At 34.4% G+C, this 23,620-nt stretch overlaps 1 protein-coding gene across 1 annotated transcript; it reads left to right on the forward strand.

Moving 5' to 3' along the window:
- Positions 1-66: 66 nt before the first annotated feature.
- Positions 67-19,197, forward strand: LOC130050154 (mitoferrin-1-like). The gene is made up of 4 exons (XM_056149269.1): positions 67-626; positions 5,061-5,280; positions 8,520-8,576; positions 12,140-19,197. The coding sequence occupies exons 1-4, from the start codon at positions 504-506 to the stop codon at positions 12,694-12,696; spliced, it is 957 nt and encodes a 318-aa protein (XP_056005244.1). The 5' UTR covers positions 67-503; the 3' UTR covers positions 12,697-19,197.
- Positions 19,198-23,620: the final 4,423 nt, after the last annotated feature.

The raw sequence follows: 23,620 nt of genomic DNA on the forward strand, positions 1-23,620 counted from the left end.
CTACCCAGCCGGCAGCCCGACCCTGTAAAACAGTGAAACGCGAAACACGTGCTTTATCAATATTTGTGAACATTTTTTTTAAATTTATTACCATGTAAACTACTTGACATACCATTGCTGGACTAGATCTTTCTCCTTTTTTTTGAACATTTACATATATGCATCTTTTTTTTTTTATTAATTTTGTAAAATTCAGTCTTCTCTTCTTCATAAATCATTAACTGTTTTGAAAATTTATGCTATTTGTAAAACTTTTCTATTTTCATTGTTCTATTTCTAATTTTTTAAAAAGATTTTGACACTAATATTCCGGAAATGTCGCATCCGGTTTTCTACATTATAGTGTTTTGCAAGCATGGCAAAGGGGTGACTAAAATTGAGAACAAGTAGCTGAATAAGCTAAAGGAAGAAAATTTCAGTGCCAGTGTTGTGTCTATAAGTACATAAAAGCTTATCCTCATATGGTATACTTGTGGCGTATGTGATTAAGGTCCACATATGCAATGGACTACGAGGACCCATATGAGAGCCTACCGCCTACTTCAACCCCTACAACGCATATGTTAGCTGGATCGGCAGCTGGTATTTTGGAACACAGTGTTATGTACCCTGTGGATTGTGTTAAGGTGTGTGTTGCAGTGAAATTCTGAGATCCCTTTACCTGAGAACTAATCCAGGACGTTATTATTGGAGTGTGGTGGTGTGACGTGCACACGTTGCATAATTCCTCTGTCACTGTTCAAAGTGTTGAAAAGTTATTTGATCTTCAAGTTAGATGATTAGTTTTAATGACATAGAGTTTTGAAGTAATTCTTACAGTTGCATGATGGTAGAATACTCAACACTTACAACTACCAATTTCTTTTGGTTTTGATCCCAACAGGTGATGGGACACATCACATGATGAAAAGCCTTTTTATTTAGAACAAAACATTCAGTCCATTCTGAGATCTATACATTTCTCCTCTTTTATTTCATCATGAGACATTTCACAGGTAGATTTCATACCAAGTGCCAGATTATTGCAAATATGATTGTGGTCCAATTGGTGGATTATTCCGAAATATCAGTTACGCAATGTGTTAAAAATACCTTAAAGCCCCAATTTTAAGCCACCTCTCTTGAAATTTACCAGGATGAAGATAAAAAAAACATACTGTCTGTCAATCACCTAGAAGACAATAGATCTGTGACAGGCCCTGACTGATAACTTGAACGAAGCACATTAACTAGGCGTCCGAGCTTGGATATGTTGATAATAATTAACTACAGGCATATCCATCCTTTTCATCAACCACAAAAAATGAGGTTGCAGTATATTTTTTTTTACTTGTGAGTCGATTATTACCTGAACTAAAGAAATCAGTCGGTTAGTTCAATCGTATGTCATATAAAATGTAAAAAATCACAGCACAAATTGGCGGCGATTCAAGCTTTATTGATTAACTTATAATGGTTGGAATTTTTGATCTAGAAAAATAAATAGTACAGAAGTAGCAGCATCAGCTTTCGTCCTTACCATTCTAAATGTAACAGTTATAACTCCTTTTCAAGGATAATTTAAAGAATGACCAGATTGCCTTCTTCAATGGTGTGTTGTCGTAGAGAACAACATTTCTGGTGGCCCGATAAACCAAAAATCGGCATGAAATGTTGACCTACGTCCTCAAACTAATTTTTTATCATATCCTTAAAATTGATAAAAATTTCAAATCATATTAAGCTATTAATATTTTCATTCTTATTTCTAAATGATGGATTCAGCTGGCAGATATTCATATATATTTTTTTTGTACTTTCCGTGTATTTCATTTGTGTATAGCAATTAGCACCTAGGTAGACCCTGGCCACTTCAGGTAAATAAATCCATCTAGATTAGGTCATGCCTACTTTTCCAGTGACTGTACAGTCATGAAATGGGTTTTTAAGTTGCTGTAGTACATTATACAAATGTACTGTTAGTTTCGGTGTTGGCCGGCTTTATATATAATAAGTCAGTGTTACTGTAATAGTTTCAGTATTGTCAGGCTTCATTTAAGCGGTGTTACTGTTAGTTTCGGTGTTGACAGGCTTTATATAATAAGTCTGTGTTACTGTAATAGTTTCAGTATTGTCAGGCTTCATTTAAGCGGTGTTACTGTTAGTTTCAGTATTGTCAGGCTTCATATAAGCTGTGTTACTGTTAATTTCAGTATTGGCAGGCTTCATATTTAAGCTGTGTTACTGTTAGTTTCAGTATTGGCAGGCTTCATATATAACTGCAGTGTGCGAAAGTAACTTTAAAGTCCTATAGACTTTCGGTCCATAGTCATTTCATTTCCTATAGACCACAACGAATTCCTGTAGACCGAAATTTAACATGCAATATTCATTGAAATCACAGGGGCTCATCACGAAATTTTTCTCTTATTAAAATTTGACAAATAAATGTAAATATAGAATAGAGAGGGTCAACCTGTGTTGTTATTAAAACAAAAAATAATAGACACAAATTCGATTTGGTAATTCATTCATAGTTTAATTATATTCTTTTTCAATTTCATGCACAAGCTTTTCAATTAGAATTTCGTTTTCTTTTTCATTTTGTTCTGACCAGCTCAGTTTCACTGTCTGATTCTTCATCTAAGTCACTTATACTACGTTTCATTTTCTCATAATTTTCTGCGACTTTAGCCTTGCTGGAACTTGTACTGACTACTTTCAATTTAATTCCAGGGCGTGCACCGATTGTTTCTCATATATATTTAATAAGTGGCGGAGAACCAGTTTTTTTTTACTCAGAATTCCTATAGACAAGTCGGTCTATAGCTATTTCGATTGTTATAGACAGTCTCAATTTTCTATAGACATAGTCTATCGGTCCATGGTTAATTTCGCACACTGTAACTGTATACTGTTGGTTTCAGTATTGGCAGGCTTCATATATAAGTGTGTCGATACCACATTAATCATCACTCATTATGAAAGTAATTCTGGTAGTGTTTGAAATTTCAGAGTTAAGGGATGTTAATCAACTAATAAATATGAATAATACACAGAACTTTAGGAAATTTTAATAGGAATGTTCCAGGAATAATTTGAGTAACCAGGTTTTAAGTATATGATCACCAACATGAAATTGGAAATTTTACTAGCATTTGTGAGTGACTAACCATATACTTTGCCTGATTTAGGATTTGAATGATGCTGATTGTGCTAAAAGTAAAATCTTCAGCATGTTCAAGAAGTAAATGTAAGCCTATAGATATTAGATTTTTGCAACTTATTATTATTATGCTAATACATGAGCCTCTGACATTAGCTTGTATTGGTATTAGCATGAATTATATTCAAATTGCTGACTATTTCTATGGAATTCGATTCCCTTTTATATTCTGCTGTTTCACCCATTAGTCATTCCACTTAATCATATTATACATGTATGGAAATACAAATTTCAAATCTTCAGTGCATAGCTATGTTTTGATATGATTTTCTTGTACACGTATTCGGAGCTTTGGTCTTGATTTACAGTGCAGTCAACAAGAGTCTTTCTTGCTTGGTATTTAATGATGAAGTCATTTCATTGAGATTCTTCCTCAGTCACATGAGAATGAGATGTATTTGGTATGTACATGGTCATCTTGGTCTGACAGCGTCTCTGAGATGCTTGTGTCACATTTAAGCAGTGCATTTTACAGATTTCAAATTTTGTTCACAAATTTCATGTAAATAAGAGATTTTAACTGAAATGTTGATTTATCAATTGGTGACCTTAAAAGTAGTAGGGATCATTCTCAAATCATTGCAGTATAACAGTTAACTGTTCAACTGTCTATAATTTAATTTTACATGTAACACGCACTTTGATTGGTTTATTTGTCTTGATCAACATTTTTTATATCGTATTTAAACAAAATTACTTTCTTTCCTTAAGTTATACATGCTGCCATCTTAACTTTGATTTGTATATACCTCAGATATTCCATTTACTTTCCAATTAATCTGGAAAAGATTATTATTTCCTAGAAATAATCCCTGGTTTAATATGATACTGAAATGATTGTGAATTCTAGAGGCTTAAGAGAATAAAGTTGAAGTTATACATAGTTACTAGGGGAATAGATGTTACAACACTTTGTCAAAAGTTAGGGCCCCTTGTCAGCCATCTTACGATGCAAAAAGCTTACTTCTGCGGCTTCTCTGCATTGGCATATGTAATTTTTTGATTTGTAGCTTTGACATTTGAAATTTTTTCATCAGTTGCAGTCAATTGCATGAATGCCTCAGGGTCAGGCAACCCATAAAATGGTAGTGTAAAGAAGGAAAACCTTGCAATTCACTGTATGACCTTTGGCTGACTCTGCAAAGGGGGATAATTCAATTTACTGGTTGATAGATCAGTAATGATTTGAAATACCAGTTTAGTGAAATATTTCTTACACAACAATATTGATGCTTTAGCATAGGGATTGACCATTAGAAAGATGTAATTGTTGTAATTTAAAAACAGATAATGTGTAATTTACATCTCACACCAAGATGTAGATTCAGGATTCTGTTCTTCAGTCTATGCGAAAGTTTTTTGGACCACACAGGACATTCGGTCCTGTGTAATCAATGAACACACCGGACCGAACCAAATTTTGTCAGACCGAAAACCTAATGTAAAAAAGTGAAACATGTGAAAATGCAAAACCAAGGGAATCTTGTTTATTATATTAGTAATACTATACCAGGGATCCCTCCCATATAATACTTTAGACAGTCCATGCGGTTTTAATCACATTCATTTACGTATTTGGATTCGTGTGCTATTTTTTACTTATAACAAACATTTAAATGACTCCGCATCAAAATAGTAAAGCTCAAAACCGGACACTGAGACATCGGACATTCCGGTCCGGTGTAAAAAATGATGCATCGGACCTGAGGCACTGCACATCGGTCAGGTCCGACGGTCCGATGTCTTTCGCATAGACTGCTGTTCTTGTGTACATTTACACATATTTTCTAATTGTTGAATCCATAACTGATGCATAATGCTTTATAGTCCTAAACATTGCTGTCTTATTTTGCAGACACGTATGCAATCCTTGGTGCCAGATCCGAAGGCTGACTATCGCAGTGTGAAAGATGCTTTTAACACCATCATTCGCCATGAGGGGTTACTACGGACGATGAAGGGGGCGCCCATTGTGGTGATGGGTGCAGGACCAGCACATGCCTTCTACTTTGCATGTTATGAACATCTAAAAAAGACTCTAAGTGGGGGCCAGAGGGGTAACCATTTAGTTCATGGTAGGTGTGAAATAATATACCTTATTTCAGAGAATCGATTGGTCTAGCAATCTAATTAAAATCATTTGTTCAGGCCATTTTCAGTGTCTGTTTTCTTGTACTTGTTCTCCACCATCAACTTGTGTATATTAATTAGTGGAACAGATGATTTTAATTCGATTGGTTTGCTAGAACACTCAGAGATTTCTTGCCATTAACTAGATCTTGTTCTGAGCTAAATACAACTGCGTAGAACATATTCCATTTCGCATTATTCGAATTTCAAACATTCTGATCATTGAGACTTTCTTACAATCCTCAAAACTTGCAATTTTCACAGCCTTTTGATCAATGTGTTAAGGATAATTATTTGTCTGTGATGTTTTTGCACAATTAATGAAATCATAAAATAGGGGAGTCACGACACAGATGTGTCCAAATCATGTAGAGGTTCTTGTCATTGTTGGGAGTAATGGGCATGGGAAAAGCTACCTGAAAATCAGGGAATCGTTGAAAACTAATACACCTATCAACACTTTGCACAAGTTACGTTCCTTGTCCGCCATCTCCCTGTGAAATATCGTATTTCCCTACGTTGGACTTTGTAATTTTCTTATCTGTAGCTTGACATTTGTTATTTTTCCATTAATTGCAGTCAATTACAATAATGCTTCAGAGTGAGGCAACCCATTAACTTAAATTGTATGAAAGCTTGATAATTAGCTAAAATTCACAATAACGTCTTGCATTTGGTAAAGTAAAGAAGCAAAACTTGGTTTTTCACCGATTGACCTTTGGCTGACCCCGCAAAGGGATGTTACTCGGGGCGAAGTGTTGATACGTACATGGATTAACATTACATAATAGTCTTGCTAAAAAAAATTCTGAAATTAATTTCCGTTTTGAAATTCACAAAACCTTCACCGAATGGATACCCATTCAACATTTTTTCAGTATCTTTTCAGATTTTATGATTTTATTTAGTAATATAGTCTATGATACATATAAATTTACTACACAAAGCCCTGTTTTCACTATTGTTGCAGATATATTGATCTGATGATGGCCTAACTCCTCCCACAGTTCTCAGTTAGGACCTTAATATTTTAAATTTTAAGTGACACATCATAGACCCTATTCACCTGATATTGCATTTAATTTAACAAATATTGTAGACTAGTACTCAATATGATTATACTGGAACCTGATCTCATTTTTCTTTGATTACATTGTAATTATTGAAAATACTTTGGGCTGTTGGCCTTCAAATGCGTAATAAAAATCCATCATCGTCATCATAAAGACTGTATTTGTGTTGAAGATTTGCATATGGCAATGTACTTTTGATTTTCTTTAGTTGTTGAGAAAATTGCAGGTTATTGGACTTAGGCAGTGTTGAGGAGTACTAGTATAACAAAGTGGGTTGTCCGTCCAACTTTTCGCATCATTCTCAAGTTATGAAAGTGATACTCATACACTACAAAGTATGTCACAGCTTGATGATGGCTGATACTACCTTAAGTAAAGTTCTAAAACTCCTGCCAGTTTTGTCGTGTTAGTTAATCAATGTTATAAAACAAACACTTTAGGCTGATAAAAACACCCTACACAAGCTTATGACTGGCGTACATTTGTTACAATTTTCCTTTGCATTATTAACGTTTAAATGAACATTAACAGAGAATTTGCTTATTTTAAAACATTATTTTCACAGAACTGTAGTCTCAGAACTTTTGATTGTATGGGATATATATTTCCATTGTATGATAAATTGTAATGTGTAATTATTTTACATCTGTCCACATGACCTTTAATGTTAGTACATCTCCATTTAAGCATGACAGAAAGTGTATATAAATCATTTTAATATTATATACATGATTATTGATTTTCACCAGTTTTTACATCATAAAGTACACCATGCGCATCATGAAAAATGAAAAACATGTCTAAATTGATAGCAATCAGTTCATCAACGAAGAATGGATCACCTGAGCATGTAATCTATAATGCGCACAAGCAATAAAACCTATCTGATGAGGAACAGGATTGAGAAATGTTATTTTATAAATTATGCATAGATAAAGTAATCAGATTTCGTGAACTCTCAAATATGACAGAAATCTGGACAGGTTTACAGTAGAATCTGCAGTGATGAGTCAAAGGTGAATTCACAAGAAAAAAGTTCACTCACACATCCAGAAACAGAGAATAGTATCACAATGCTGATTGAATATACTCAACTAGTTTCATTCTTTGTCAGGAGTATGTTAAATAGAAATTGCTTGATTTATATATAGAGACAGAAATATCACAAAGTGATAGAATGTACTCAATAAGTTTATTTACTTCTTCAGTTTTGTAATATTTTATCATGATAAGTACTTGTATAGATTTTTCTATACTTATTTCTGGATTTTGTATCTTGAAGTCATGTCTGGTTCAATTGAGATGAAATAAAAACATAGAACAACAGAAATATAATTTCACATTTTTAGAACAATCTTATAAACAGCTATTTCAGACTTTTGTCTCTTTTATTTTACTGCAATGATTCTTTGTGAAAATAGAAGAAATTATCATTGTGATTGAATTGTTTTATCTCTGAAGTTAGTTTGTCGTAAAATTATTTTAGAATCATGATCAGCATTGATAGACATTTCCGGGATTATTATTATTCATTCGACTAGAAATGCCTGAAAGGGGTTTTTAAAAAAGATAATTTTGTCTTACTTATATTAGAAAATAACACTTACTAGTATTTTATGTCTGAATGTGCATCAAAATAGGCAAATATATGGGATTTTTTTTTTTTTTTTTACCAATCATGCAAGGGGGGAGGGGGGGCATTTTTGCCTGCATTACTGAAGTAGCCAAAATGATCATGGAAGATTTTCTTTGATAGAAATTTGTCTGTCCCCTGCATGGCTAAGCTAATTCAATGCTCTACCTTAAAAATCTGAACTCCAATATTGAATATATCAAACTGCACAGAAATTAATCTAGCATTTCTACTTCTCCCTGTACGTACAGCCACCCTGGCACATATTTAATGCTGAATTAGTTTATTTTTATCTTCTGCTCATGAATACATGCAGAATTCCTCAGATCCGTGGTGAGTAATTTAGTCTATTGTCTTATGCTGCTTTTTTTTGTGTGCATATTTGTGAAGGTCTCTTCGATGTTTTTCACAAGCTGACATCAAAATTATAAAGTTGAGCTTTAGAACAACCAAATAACTGAGTTACATGTAATTTTAGGTGTAGCTGGATCAGTTGCTACCTTGCTTCATGATGCTGTCATGGTCCCGGTGGATGGTAAGTTCAGAAACAATCATCAAAACTTTACAAACTTCATTTAAATCTTTATTTTAGATACAGAGGCATTTTTTTAAAACCAAATTCTACCAAAGTTCTATTTATTTTGTATTATTATTATCTCACCTGAGCTGAAGACTTGAGCTTTTCTGATCATAATTTGTCTGTCTGCAGCTACAGATTTCACAAGCATTCTCGGGTTATCTTCTCAAGAACCGCTTGATCAATTTTAACCAAACTTAGCACAAAGTGTCCTTGGGTGAAGTGGATTCAAAATGTTTTTAGATGAAGGACCACATTCTCTTCAAAGGGAAGATATTGAGAATGAGAGTAATGTGTGCTAAGAACCTGGAAAACAGCATCCTTAGGTTTAAAGTTTGGTTCAGATATTGGGCAAGTTGAGATAGTGAGGAAATAGTGAAATCAAGGGGGGCTTAGTTAAACATCTTCTTTAAACCACTTAGTATAAATTTATGTTTGTTCAAATGATATTTTATCATGTTGGGAAATGTACCGTATAACGGGTTATTTTTGCATGTCACAAATTTTTTGAAAATATCCCAAAACACTGGTTTTTTTTGGTTTTTTGGGGGGTTTTTTGCGTATAGTCCTATGTTTGCGATTCTCCAAGTTAAAGAATAATTGACACTTGACAGGTTTCAATTTTGTACAGAACAAACATTACCGTTACACGTGTGTTGTCACTCAACCAGTTAAACAGAGTGATAACGCCTGACCGCCGTTTAAGATAATTAGTACTACACCCGAGGTGGTGAGTTTCTACTCACTGAGTTATTCTTATCTTGTAAGATATGGTACACGATCGGTGTAAATTTGTTGCGAATTTAATTGTTTGCGATTCAAAAATACTTGCAAAGAAAGCGAAAATTGGATTATTGCAAGAAAAAACATGGTATCTATAAAGTAAACTCTTTCACTGCCTTGTGTGACTGAAGTTGACTTACTCATACACCACCATGGGTTGCTAAACAGGAAGTCAATTTAAAGCCCTCCATCAGAATTGTGAAATGCATGATCCCAGGGCTAAGGGTTCTGGCCCAAATGCATGTATAGTGAAAATACATTTAATACCGGTATTTGAAAATCATCTTCTTTACTGCTGTGTATTGTGAATAAGCATATAGCCCTCTACCAAAAGTGTGAAATTCCCTACCCCTGTATTAAGGTGTCAAGCTGAAGAGTAGAGCTTGATGATGCATTGGGACCGATGTTAGTACAGTAAAACATGCTTATAATGAATTCATGCGAAGTAATATTAGAGGAAAACAAAGTTTGGTTATCAGCGATTTTTTTTCTACCCATTGGTACTGGTACCGGTACCCATTCAATTGGGAAAAATAGCGTCAAAATCGAACAAATTGGGAATTTTATACCAATGTATCGGCAAATAATTTCAACCAAAACAAAAGAAAAGAACAATACAAGAAGTATTCATCACTTTACAAACTTTTTATACAATGTTTCAAACTAAGTAAATTACGATGTCAGTGGTCTATTTTTCGGCAAGTGAATTGGGAATTTTTAGTCTCAAAATTGGGGAAAATCAATGGTTTTTGGCATTGGGAATGGTACCGTTTATCGGTACCAGTTATGTAAGGGGAAAAATCGCTGGTTATAACAAACTGTTTTTTGCTGGTGCAGGGGGTTCTCTGTAACCGTGTTTTCTGTACGAGGACTAGTCAATATGTAACCAGCCTATCCCATTTCCGATTGTCTGAGATGGTCATTATTTTCATGCCTTGTTTCAATACATATTTTATACCTGGGTACAAAATTGCACGCACATGGAGTCATTCTTTAATAAGATATTGAATGTCAAACATCATGCTAGTGATGCAAAGGCATGCTTTTCATCTAAAGTTGAGTACCGTGCTATAATTCGGTACTTGTATTTAAAAGGTAAAACAGGTAAGGAAATACAGGTAGAGTTAGCCGATCTTTATGGGTCTTCTGCACCATCTTAGACTCAGGTTTAATTCTGGGTAGGGGAATTCAAACGCAGTAGAACGTCTATAGAAGATGAAGCCAGGTCTGGACGCCCACTGGATGCCACTGACAAAGAAATGTGTAAGAAAGTTCAGGATCTGGTATACTCTGATAGGTGAATTCAGGTGGAGGAAATAGCGCAGGCATTAGGCATTTCACATGGTAGAATTTCAGCAATCTTACTTGATTGTTTAGGTATGTGCAAGCTAACTGCCCGTTGGGTCCCCAAATCCCTTCACGATGAGCAAATGGCAACCAAAGCATCAGTATGCAGCGCCTTGTTGAAGCGTTTTAGGTCAAAAGATGATTTTCTTTTGCATCTGGTGACTGTAGATGAGACTTGGGTTCATTATTATGAGCCAGAGAATAAAGCTCAGAGTCGTCAGTGGGTAGGGTTCGGGTTCCCGAGGCCAAAGAAATTCAAGACGCAACCATCTGCTGGCAAGGTGATGGCCACAGTATTTTGGAACGCAAAAGGCATTATTATGTTGGACCTTTTTACCCAAGAGAAGTACAATAACTGGAGTGTACTATGCAAACTTGCTAGACCAGCTGAGAACCGCCATCCGTAAAAACACCCGAGGTTAACTCTCTAAAGGTGTTTTACTGCAACAGGACAACGCGAGAGTCCTCACTTGCAGAGTTGCAATGGATACTGTAGAGCAAAATGGGTATGAATTAATACCACATCCTGCCTATTCGCCTGACCTAGCTCCTAGCGACTTCTTCCTATTCCCAAACTTGAAAAGGGATATCTGTAGACGTCATTCCCAGTCTGACAAAGAAGTCGTGATGGCAGTTGAGGAGTGGGTCAATGGAAAGGACCATGACTTTTTCAGTTCTGGGCTGATGGCACTTGAACACCGTTGGTCTAAGTGCATCACACTAGAGGGCAATTACATCGAAAGAGAAGAGGTGGCTCTCAACCGGAAATAGGTTCTAATGGTTACTTATTGACTCGCCCTCATATGATGAAGTTTAGTTATAACAAACTGTTTTTTGCCGGCCCTGGAGGTTTGCTATAACCATGTTTTACTGTATATATATGGTTATGAAATTGTGTACTACATAAACCCTGGACTAGTTACTTTGGGAAGCAGCAATCGTTCAACAAAGATACATTACAAATGAATCTGGAAAGCTAAGGACAATTTATATTCATTTTTCAAAAGTACTTGACCCCATTGTGTGATGAGATGTCTGTTGAAGAGTTTTTGTGTGTTACTCAGGTAACTGTTAAGGCCCAGGGGCTTATATCATGCTTTTGTCTAGGTTGTAGACTTGCTCTCTTCAGTATATCATCACATATTATAATTTTGATTTCCCCCTCTGATGAAAATTGGTGAGATACTGAACATCTGCTGAAAAATGATGTCATTATTTTAAGGGCCCACTTCATAAGTTTCCGGACAGTTCATGACAATTTAGTGCAGATCATATATGTATCTCATTGTGCTGTCTTCCATGAACTTGATGCAAAAAAAATCTTCGCATAACATTAATTAATGAAAAAGAAATAATGTAATTTTGTAACATACTTGGTTTTTTCGTTTCAGTGGTGAAGCAGAGAATGCAAGTGTTTAACAGCCCCTACACGAGCTGCAGAATGTGTGCGGGAACCATCCTAAAACAGGAAGGCATATTTGCCTTCTACAGGAGCTACACCACACAACTAACTATGAATGTTCCATTCCAGAGCGTTCACTTTATGACTTATGAATTACTGCAAGATTTTCTAAACCATGAAAGAAAGTACAACCCAATGACTCATGTGATTTCTGGCGCCACGGCAGGTGCTGTGGCGGCCACGATTACAATGCCGCTCGATGTATGCAAAACACTCCTGAACACGCAGGAGAGGTGCACAAGGACTCATGCATCGTATATCAACGGCATGGTATCTGCTTTTAGGACGGTGTATGAATTTCAAGGACTCCCTGGCTTCTTCAAAGGACTTTCTGCCCGTGTGATATTTCAGATGCCTGCTACCGCCATTTCGTGGTCCGTGTATGAAGGATTTAAGTACATCATTACCAAAAAACAAGCAGTCGGGGAAACGCTACCAAAAACGCTTTCTATTCGAGCTGCATCTGCTTCCTCTCACTCTGACTAAACAGCAAAAATTTTAGTTCTTTAAAAAAAAATCTGAACTGCCCTTTAAAATTTTGTTTTGCTATGATGCTGACCAAAATAGCTTACCTCATGTTAGGTCACTCCTCAGATTGAAGAATCATTGATCATTATATACTCTGCATTCATTATTGTAACATTTTCAATGTTAAGATGTCTACCAACTCTCTCATAGAAAGATTTTAAGATGGACTATAAATGGTTGCAGATGATTTTCTAAATAAAATGTGCCTGTGTAAATTTCACAGTTTGAATTTGGATTCTTCATTTGGGTACAGGCAACAATATAACTGGGAAACTTGTACTCTTTGACTTTCAAACTTATTTGTAAAGTTCTGTTAATTCCTTCTGGGGTTTTTTTGGAAGAAATATATTGCCAAGCCAAGAGGTATATTTTGCAAATTCTTGTCCATTTGAACTCTTGTCTAGTAACTCAATATGTTCAACACACAAGTCCCTTCATTTTCATTGTGGTTTACATTTTATAAGATATCACACTGCATATGAAATGGAATGGTTAAAAACACATTAAAATTCATATATATATATCTATGAAATTTCTACACCCAATTTAATTTGAAGAAATCATAAATATTTACTATCGTTTTTATATATTATTTGATTCATTTGTGACTGGTAAAACTGATTAATTGAAATTAAGATAAAGAAGGGTCAAATGTAACATTTCCTAGTTTTACACAGACCCCTGGTCTTTCTGATTTATCCAACAACAACAAAATGGAGAAGGAAGTTACAAAAATCCTGCCTATGTTGAGGAGTGACCTACCTTATTTTACATACCAGGCACTACAAAGAAAATGTATGAATTTTGCTTGCAGATATGATTTATATATCACATCTAATTTTCCAACATTTTCAAAAAAAATTACCCTCATTGATCCACAGAATAAATGCAAAACATCTAAAATGTAGCCTACAGTATACATATATACGAAGACAAAATAGAGCTTCTTCAGAAAATTGCCCTTTGTCCATAATCTTCAAACCGCTTTAGGAAATATTTCGGGAAAAGTCCCTCACATTTTGGATGATAGGAAATGTGCTGTATGTCGCTGTCTTCTGTTCTGAATGGCAGGAAAAAGATCAGTATATAGAGTTCACTGTCTGCTCGAATCAAAATCACGGAGAAGATTCTCTGAACCAGCAGAACGGATGGCATTTATTAAAGGAAAAGATGAATAAAGCTTCAGTTCGTGGATGTGAAAGAAATAGATTTTTGTCGTAATTTTGTTGAAAAATCAAATTTAAAGGAATAAGCAAATTCAGTGGATTTCGTTTTTAAAGATGGGAAGAAGAAAGAAATGAAGGATCATGGGAAGAAGAGGACATTAATGAAGAAGATCGTAAGGAAAAATGTGCTCAAAATCAAAAGGGAGGAAATGCATTCCTAAAAGTGCGAAAGTTCATTTTTGCTTTTGGAAAATTGTTGTGGATATCTCCGTGTGTTGTCGGTGGAAAAACCTCTGCAATGCATTATTTGTGAATTTCCTCTGGGCCGTGGTATGTCAGCTTGATGGACAGCTACATAGCATGATCTCAGTTTTATATTATTATTATGTTATGAAGGTCACATGTAGAAAATGACTCCCATGTTGACATGTAAAAGATGTCCTTACCTCATTTGTTGAACATACAAAGAAGTATACAATATAACAACATATTAGTACCAATGTTGAAGGAATGAATGTGTCATTTTTGAAATGTACTGTAAAAGTGGTCACTTACGCTGGGGGTTAAGTACTCATTTTTCCATGTCCAACGTTACACGTGGAGGGGGGAGGGGTATGCGATAACTGAATATGATATATTAAATTATATTCAAATATTTATACCTGTACACACGGGGGAAATTTACGCACTTATTATGTGACCGAGTTATTGGTGTAAATTTCCTCTACATGTAAATAACCACATTTACAATACAGGGGTAAAACTTGTATACATTGTGGTGCATGTTAATTCATGTGAACGGTAATTTTAAAAGCTGTTTATTCAGGAATTTATTAAATACTCCAATGGGAAAGTGTTGTCCTCGCATACCCCTAAAACTAAACAATTATTGATTTAAGACTGTTTATTTTAATAGGTTTCCCATGCATACATTTAAATGTATCGTGGGCAAAACCTATTAACAGAAGGTCAATATACAAATGTATATAGATTTCCTATGTTTTGGCTTTTCATATCTCTACAAATTGTAATGCTATCCATTTCCTCATGAATGTGTTGCAGTTGTAAACAATGTGTGCATGAATCTCGGTTAATATAGTATATCGATTTTAACGGCTAGAGATTTTAACAGAATTGAAAATGGAATTTGAAAATAAGAAATAAATTTCAATTTGGAAATTACATGTATACAACTGCAGTTCTTTAGGCTTGTATACTTTTCATGACGCGCTAACTTTCTTGAACATGGAAGTATGCCAGCGTGTTGCATCACAGTTCATACCTTCAGGCATTTTCAAAAATGAAAAATGTTTTTCTCGAAAGAGTTTGTTTTTATGTATTTTAACTGATACATCCACTGAATTACCACAGGTCCTTTACCATACATTGTTTGGTAAACATGTTTTTACATGTTATGTCGGGAATATCGTAAGTACGAATTGGTCTTGACATAGTACATGTCACCTGAGGTGAAAGCAGATGGAATTTTAAAAGTTGAATTTCTTTATGACCATGATGACAACAAATAGAACATACTTATGCGACATTTTTGTGTGTGTTGAATGTCATGTGACATGTGAATATGGTGAGTAGTTTTCTAACATGTGGCCTCTTGTTGCTATGTCAGTAGGTTTGGACTTCTACATAGTGGCATGTTTGTTGTGATTGAAGTTTTACGGTGTGAGAATTGAGAAAATTCTACACTGAGAACAAATTTTGTTCAAGTTTTTGTACATAATATATATATATTTCTTCATGGCGTTATCATGATGACTGTATGGAGGGAAAATGTCATGTGAGAACGGAGGACTTCTACATGCATGGTGCATTTTTATTTGAATATTTATACTATGTCTTTTAACTTGTAGAAGAAGTTGTCATTTTAACTAGTCACATACATGTACATGTACACAATTTTGTGAATGATTTTCACTAGAAGCTAAATTTTGTACAGACAAGCAGGTTATGTGTATGTTTTTCGTGATACTTCTTTTTTTTTTTACCAGTTTATTTTAATACACAAAGAAATTTTGGCAATTGTTGGCTTGATAAACATCAGCAACTGCAGTGAAATATTGTCAAAATCTGATATGTGAATTTACCAGTGCTCCCAATTAAGGATTAATTTTGTTTCATTTTAACTGTTATTTGTCTAAATCAAAGCAATTTTATGGGAGGATGGAATTCAGATTGTTTATTTGGAAATATATAATTGCTTAAGACATGATTTTCTATAATGCCTTTTAACAAAGAAAAACCGGTAATACATCATCACAATTTTCAGAACAAAAGTATGTCATTGATGCAAAAATGAAATAGTGAATTCTAAAAACATCATCAAATGTCTGTTTAGCTCAGTGGACTAAAGCATTAAGCTGGCTATCTATGGATTATGTGTTCGAATCCTGCATGTGTTTTAATTCTTTTCTAAATGATTTTGTACAAAGATTGCAAGTTTTGCTACATGAGGGAAAATTTTAGAATTTCCAACACCTCAACATAAAATTTTATAAATGCTTTATTTTTTTTTAATGATTTGTTTTTCTTTTTACCTCCTTAAGAATATATTTAGTTAGATATCTTTAGATATGATTAATCGCAAGCTGAGCTGAATAGTGATTGTAAAAATATTAAGTATATATGTATTATTAGAACATATTTAAGTATGTGTAGAATATGACAGAAGCTACTACTGTTGCTGATGAGATCTATCTTGAATTTTAAATATGCAAATGAATGCGTTTCCTGTAGGCAATCATGTAACATCTGAATGTATACATTAATCGTGATTACCATCACCAAGCATTGATTGTGTTTGTCTCTGGAAAATAATTCGTGCTCTCCTCCTAAGGAGACCTCGTGATCAGGAAATGTTAAATGGGCATTAGATAAGAAGATAGCCTTGATACTGTAATTAATCCACGGGGGGCTGGGTCATTGTCACGGTCCTCTGACCAGTGGTTATCTATGGGAAGCTGTACACCTGTATGAGACAGATTTAGACTGGTGTACAATCTCCTGTCTGGGATGAGGAGGAGAAACATTTGTGTTTGAGATTTGTCTGTTATTTTTTTCTTTTTCTTTTTTTTTTGTTTGTTATTTATATGGGTTTTTTTTTTCTTTTTCTTTTTTTTTTTTGTGTGTGATTTTTTTATTATTGTTACATGTACATGCATGAAGACAACCATTCTGTGAATCAATCATCGTTAAATCAGGTGAAGATAATTTAAATCAGGATACATATTCATGTAGATTGAGCTTTGTTGATTGGGTGCTTTTTTAGTACTTTGTGTAATTGTTTGTTAATGTCTGAATTTACTTCTGATCAAGACCAAAAGGTCATTGCTAGATCCCATAATTCCTTTAACATATCTATATGATCGGACCCCCTACAACAAATTTGTCGAGGGATTCGGCAACTTGTCTGCACGTTATATGTGTGCTTTCATAGAACTATAAAGTTAACAACATTTGAAATAGCTGTCTTTACAGAATGCTGTAGAAATAGATAAAATGAAGGTCAAAGGTCATCATAGTTATTAAAGATTGCAAGTCATGAAAATCGGAATATTTTTCAAGTTTAATTTACTGGAACATCTCGGTGAATCTTTTAGATAACTGACTGATCTACTTGAACGTACCTCAAAATTAAACCGTTCTTCTCATTTATTCCACATGGAGTTATAAATATAAATGGAAACATTACATACATACTTGTCTGAGATCCTTTAATGAAACATCCATCTTCACTAGCCAAGAGTTTTTGGTCCACTCCGATCCCCATAGCGGAGTGGATCGAAAACCGTTGGCTAGCGAAGATTGTGAAACATCAACAACTTGGTCAACATTCTACTCTGTATGTTCATGTAGTAGTTAACACTGTTAAAGACTATCTAATACACTTTAGTTTTACACAACATTCTACTCTGTATGTTCATGTAGTAGTTAACACTGTTAAAGACTATCTAATACACTTTAGTTTTACACAACTTTGTGATAGACACAAACACACACATTGGGGGCACCTGCCCAATCTCTCTGCAGTTTGATGTGAGGGCATATTAATGCATATATTTACCCATTTATAAGAATCGGAATTCATTAGTGTGACTTGGTCAGTGTATCTGGAGTTTTTGTGTTTTATAAGAAATTTATGCTGCTAATAAATGTCTAGAAGAAGTTTTTACACATGTTATTAAGAAACCCGCACAGTGACATTTAATATTGGAATGTATGTACATCATTCAGTGTGATGTCGTGGATTTAGTGTATTAGTGACACATGACTGTTTACAGTTGTTTGAATGTCGAGTCTTTTAATACTGGTATATCATGGTGAATTATTTTTCCTTTCCTCTCAATATTTTGGATTTCTCTGAACAAAAAAATTAACATAAAGCTTTAAGAAGCATGATCACTGTTTAACATCAGAGATTGAACAGTTGAAATTAAGTTTTTCTTCTTTTTTTTGTTTATTATTTTTCTTTTTTTCTTCTTCAGTAAAATACACTTCAGGTTTGCAATTTATTATTTTGAATTCATTCAAAGAGTGTTCTTAAATGAAAGTATTAAATATTACGACATTTTGTTTTTGGTACTTTGTTAATACCCAGGAGGAATTCTATAGAACACCAGATTAACATAAATTTAGATTGTTGAAGACATCATTAATTATTTGAAGATATAACGCCAATTAATTTGATGCATGCAACAATTTAATTAAATATCTCAAATAGTTTATATTTTCAGCATCCTCTTAACTTCTGGTGTAAGGGAAGTAACTGCAAAACTGTAGGCCATTCACCTGATGAGAGCAATAATTGATTTGATGCATATATCAACGGAATTATTGCATGCATCAATTGTATTATTGTATGTAATAATTGAATTAATGACATCTTCAAAGAATTGATGATAACTAATTATTTGAGTTATATGTTAATTTGGCACTCCATCAAGTAAAGCTTGTGGATTTTGAAATTTTAGTAAAAATAAATTCTTTGAAGCGGTAAACAATAAACAAAATAGAATTTTAAAATATACATACATGTATTTATATATATGTGTTGTACTTTTACTGGAATATATACTTGATCTATCAACTTTGATCCAAAAAAACAAACTGCTGTCAACTATGATTTGTCGTTAATAAACGCTGAAGTGCAGACACAATATTTCAGAAGTGTTGTAAAGCCTCATGTTTAAATTGAAATCAGTGCTTAGACCTCCAAAAAGGAAAAGACTAAAACATAATTGTGCATTTGTTATTAATCCATTAAATGATTTGCATCATGTGTGTGTCTTATCTTTATCATAATTATTACTTTTTACATGCCTATCTTTAGATGGTATGTATTATGTTATGGCGCTGTCCAAACTCCCCGTCGAGGTCTCATCTATGAATAAACCTCTCCCAGCTGACGCAGTACAGAAACAGATTTGTATATTGTGAGTCCTCAATTTTCATGCGGGCAAATAACACTAAAGAAGTAATTTGTAGGTAAAACTTGAAAATATTGACATTAAGAGCATTACTATAAAAGTATGGATTTTATTTTAAAGATAAAAAGATCACTGAGAAGTAGGGAGACCCTTCAAATTACAGTGTAAAGTAATGAACTTTATGTTTCCATTCTTGTTTTGAACTGTTTGTTTGACATGTGCCTTATCTTTATCATAATTATTACTTTTTATGCGCCTGTTTTTAGATAGGACTTCTTTTGGGGGGGGGGGGGGGGGGGGGGGGGTCATTCCATTCTACAGTGATGTCACACAGTGTACACGACCACATGGTTTTTGTAGTTACTAAGAAATCCCATAATGCCTAACTGGAAGAGTTTGGTTTGTGAGCGAACGAACTCTGGTGAAAGTTTGGTCCGAAGTCATGTTTTCTGGACTTTTCTGTAATGGATGCATGTACAGCTTTTGAATTTGGTCACAACTTCTCCCTTGAGAAGCGTAAGAGAGAGTTTATATTTCAGCTGGATTGGAGCACTGTGGCCTACTTTATGGCTAAAAGTAGGTTAAACAGTTTTCCAGACTTTTTTCATTATGGATTCAGATATTGTCCTGAAATTTAGCTAAGATTTCTCTTGGAGGAATACATGTTCATTTTGCATTCAGCTGGATTGGTCCATCCATCGGTGATACTTTTTTCATTACGGATACAGACATTGCCCTTAAATTTAGTCACAAGTTTCCTTTCGGAGGAATACAAGTTCAGTTTGCATTTCAGCTGGATTGGTCTGTCTATTGGTGACCTGCTTTAGGGCCAAAAGTAGGTCAAACAGTTTTCCGTAATCTTTTTTTAAATTACGGATACAGATATTGCCCTGAAATTTAGTCACAAGCTTCCTCTCGGAAGAATACAAGTTCAGTTTGAATTTTAGCTGGATTGGTGCACCGTGACCTACTTTAGCGTTAAAAGTAGGTCAAACAGTTTTCCAGATAGATTTGTTTTCAATTCAGAGAGCATGGTGTGATTACAGGTTGAATTTCACTTCCACGTTGTACTGTTTGCTTTACTCTTGTTACTGTACTCATTTGCATAATCTTATCAAAATTGTGGTGACCATCTGTTGTCAGATGCCCATAAACTTTACACATTTCCAGCTTCTTTGAAACCATGAGTATTTCATAGCCCACATGACCTGAAAGCTCGAGAGAGCTTTTTAGGTCACCTGAGTAAACTCAGGTGACCTATTGCTATTGGTTGTCATCCGTCGTGCAGTAACGATTGCACATTTTTAACTTCTTCATAACTACCAGTCCAATACTGTTCATATTTGGCATGAAGCATCTTTGGGACAAGGGGGACATGAATTGCAAATTTCAGGACTCCAGCACCCCTGGGGCCTTAGGGGCGGGGCAAAAACTGCCCAAAATTGACCAATTTTCAAAAATCTTCTTCTCTACAACTGCACACGTGTAAGAAAAACTAAATGCATTGTCACTGATGTAGAGCAGGAAGGCCTCTACCAAAATTGTAACTTTCATGATCCCCGGGGTAGGGGTTCTGACCCCAGGGTGGGGCCAAACCTGGTATATAGTGTTTATGTGTAAAACACTTGAATAACATCATCTTTAGTATTATTGAACTAGATTGAAACTAAATGGATATTTAGAAAAAACAGGTAGTCCTTTACCAAAATTGTAACTTTGATGATCCCAGGGGTAGGGGTTTTGGTGCCGGGTGGGGCCAAAATGGTCAGTTATTAAATGTGTGAACAATAGACATTGATTTTTCTTCTTGATAACTATCATTCCAATTCTTTTCAAATTTGGTATGAAGCATCTGTGGGACAAGGAGCACATAAATTCTAAATTTTAAGATTCCTGCACCCTTTGGGGCGGGGCAAAAACTTCCCAAAATTTACCAATTTTCAAAAATCTCTACAACCGCACATGTGTAAGAAAAACTAAATGCCTAGTGATGTAGAGCAGGAAAGCCTCCACTAATATTGTAAATTTCATGATTCCCGGGGATGGGGTTTTGACCCCAGGGTGGGGCCAAACTTACTATATAGTGTTTGTGTAAAACACTTAAATAACATCTTTAATGTTATTGATACTAAATGGATATTTAGAAAGAGCAGGTAGTCCCCAGGGTGGGTCCAAACTTGCTATATAGTGTTTATATGTATAACACTTAAATAACATCTTCTTTAGTGTTATTGATACTAAATTTAAACTAAATGGATATTTAGAAAGAGCAGGTAGTCCTTTACCAAAATTGTAAATTTGATGATACCCGGGGTAGGGGTTCTGACCCCAGGTTGGGACCAAACTTAGTATACAGTATCTATCTGTAAGTTTGCTGATACTGTATAAAATCTAAATGCATACTTAGGAATAGCAGAAAAAGATGTACAAAAAAATGGTAATTTTACACATCTTGTTTTATACGTACTGTTTCTGAACATTAGAATTTAGCTTAGATATTCAGAACAGGAATTTTTTTTTCTAGATTTCATAGCCCTTGAGAGTAGTTATGCTTTTTCACTAGTACTCAGGTGACCGATAAGGCCTGTGGGCCTCTTGTTTCGGTCTATCATCTGTCTGTAAATTTTTCAGATGCTTAAGGGGGCATGGACATGATTTGAGCTTTAAAAAATTATAATTTTATTTTTTCATTCTTAATGTTTAGAATGCTTTAGAATTTAAAAGTATCTTTAATAGTCAGCAAAATTTTTAATGTCAGTTGTTGAGGTACATGGGAGCTCACAATTCTTTGTTATGTAATCAAAGCTCGTGCCCTGTTTTTGTTTACATAAGTTAAATATACTAGTAAAAGTTTGTTTAAAGCAGATTTTTCAATTACAATTTAATTCCGATCACCATTCAATAATTTGTAGTGTTTAGTACATCTCATTTTGTTTTAAACGTGCTATTTTCTATTAAACAGTCTACAGTAAAACTCTGATATAGCGAATTTCTGCGGACACTCTGTAAAAATTCGCTATAAGCGTAATTCGCTATACGTTTATAGCGAATTCATAATTAAGATATAACGAATTCGTTATAAAACTGATTTGTTCTACATGTATATCAGTTGCATAAGAAAGCAGCAATCGGTATAATTGAGTTTGTATTGTCTCTAAGAGAAATTAAGCCTATGTATTTTCGAGAAGAACTATTTTTATACAAGATATGTACACACTGATTTATATATGATAATTTATCTTGAGGGGTTATTAAGTCACGCAAGAACATGCCGAAAGAAAAATATCAACAAAATTATGTGCAATACATAAAACAGTCTATCGCAGTTGTCATTTACAGTGGAGCCTCGTTAATCCGGACACTTTGGTTCCCAGCAAAATCGTCCGGATAAATGAAGCGTCCGGATAATTGAATCGCTTATTTTCTAGCATTACATAAGTAACCAATATGTGCCTACTTTATTGATGCATAGTGAATTAAACACATTCTATCATTGGATTTAACCATTTGCATTAGTAAATAAATTATGATAATGTTAACATTTACATGTATTTCAAAGCACTAAAATTTAATGTACGTGTTCAGTGTATTTGTCTGTGCTTACATTGTACATATGATCCCTACAAATAAATATACAAAACTGTGTACCGTCTGCACTAAAACAAATAATGAAGCACTTTATGTAACTATAAGTAAATATATCATTAGTAACTAACATAATCATTTACACTTCAAACATTTCATCACACTTTAATTCTTAACAATCTTCATCGTCCAAAGTTGGTATAAGAATTTCGTGATTATCATGTCAGTTGACAACATTCTTTAACCAAAATTCAATCTGCCCGAGTTTATATTTCTTATTCTATAATTATACAAGACAATATCGGGAGAACAAAATCATTTAAGCTCGTAATATCAAGACCTACTACTGCTTTGATCTAGCCACGCGCACCTAATATTTTCATGATGCGATAATAACGGAACAAAACTCGGGTGAAACTAACATTACAGGTACATACAGAATTTAATTGTCATTTCCCTTAAAATGGTAATTTTCTCACTTCTACCCAGAGTTTAAAAATTCGAAAGCAATAAAGCTCTACAACATCGTAACAAGAATCAATCGTACACGGGTACATACTACATGCGTGACATTCTAAACGTTAAAAAATTATACTACATATACATGTGCATGAACATACACATATTTCATGCCAATCAACAGTATAAAATCCAGAATCTAGAAGTATAATCTACACTCTTTGGATGTGA

The sequence above is a fragment of the Ostrea edulis genome, chromosome 9 (genome assembly GCF_947568905.1).
Source record: "Ostrea edulis chromosome 9, xbOstEdul1.1, whole genome shotgun sequence".
NCBI lineage: Eukaryota > Metazoa > Mollusca > Bivalvia > Ostreida > Ostreidae > Ostrea > Ostrea edulis.

Excerpts from the sequence above, each read along its gene's own strand:
- LOC130050154 (XM_056149269.1), top strand. The coding sequence starts at position 504 with ATGGACTACGAGGACCCATATGAGAGCCTACCGCCTACTTCAACCCCT. Across the intron at positions 627-5,060 it reads ACCCTGTGGATTGTGTTAAG|ACACGTATGCAATCCTTGGT; the intron begins GTGTGTGTTGCA and ends CTTATTTTGCAG. Across the intron at positions 8,577-12,139 it reads TGTCATGGTCCCGGTGGATG|TGGTGAAGCAGAGAATGCAA; the intron begins GTAAGTTCAGAA and ends TTTTCGTTTCAG.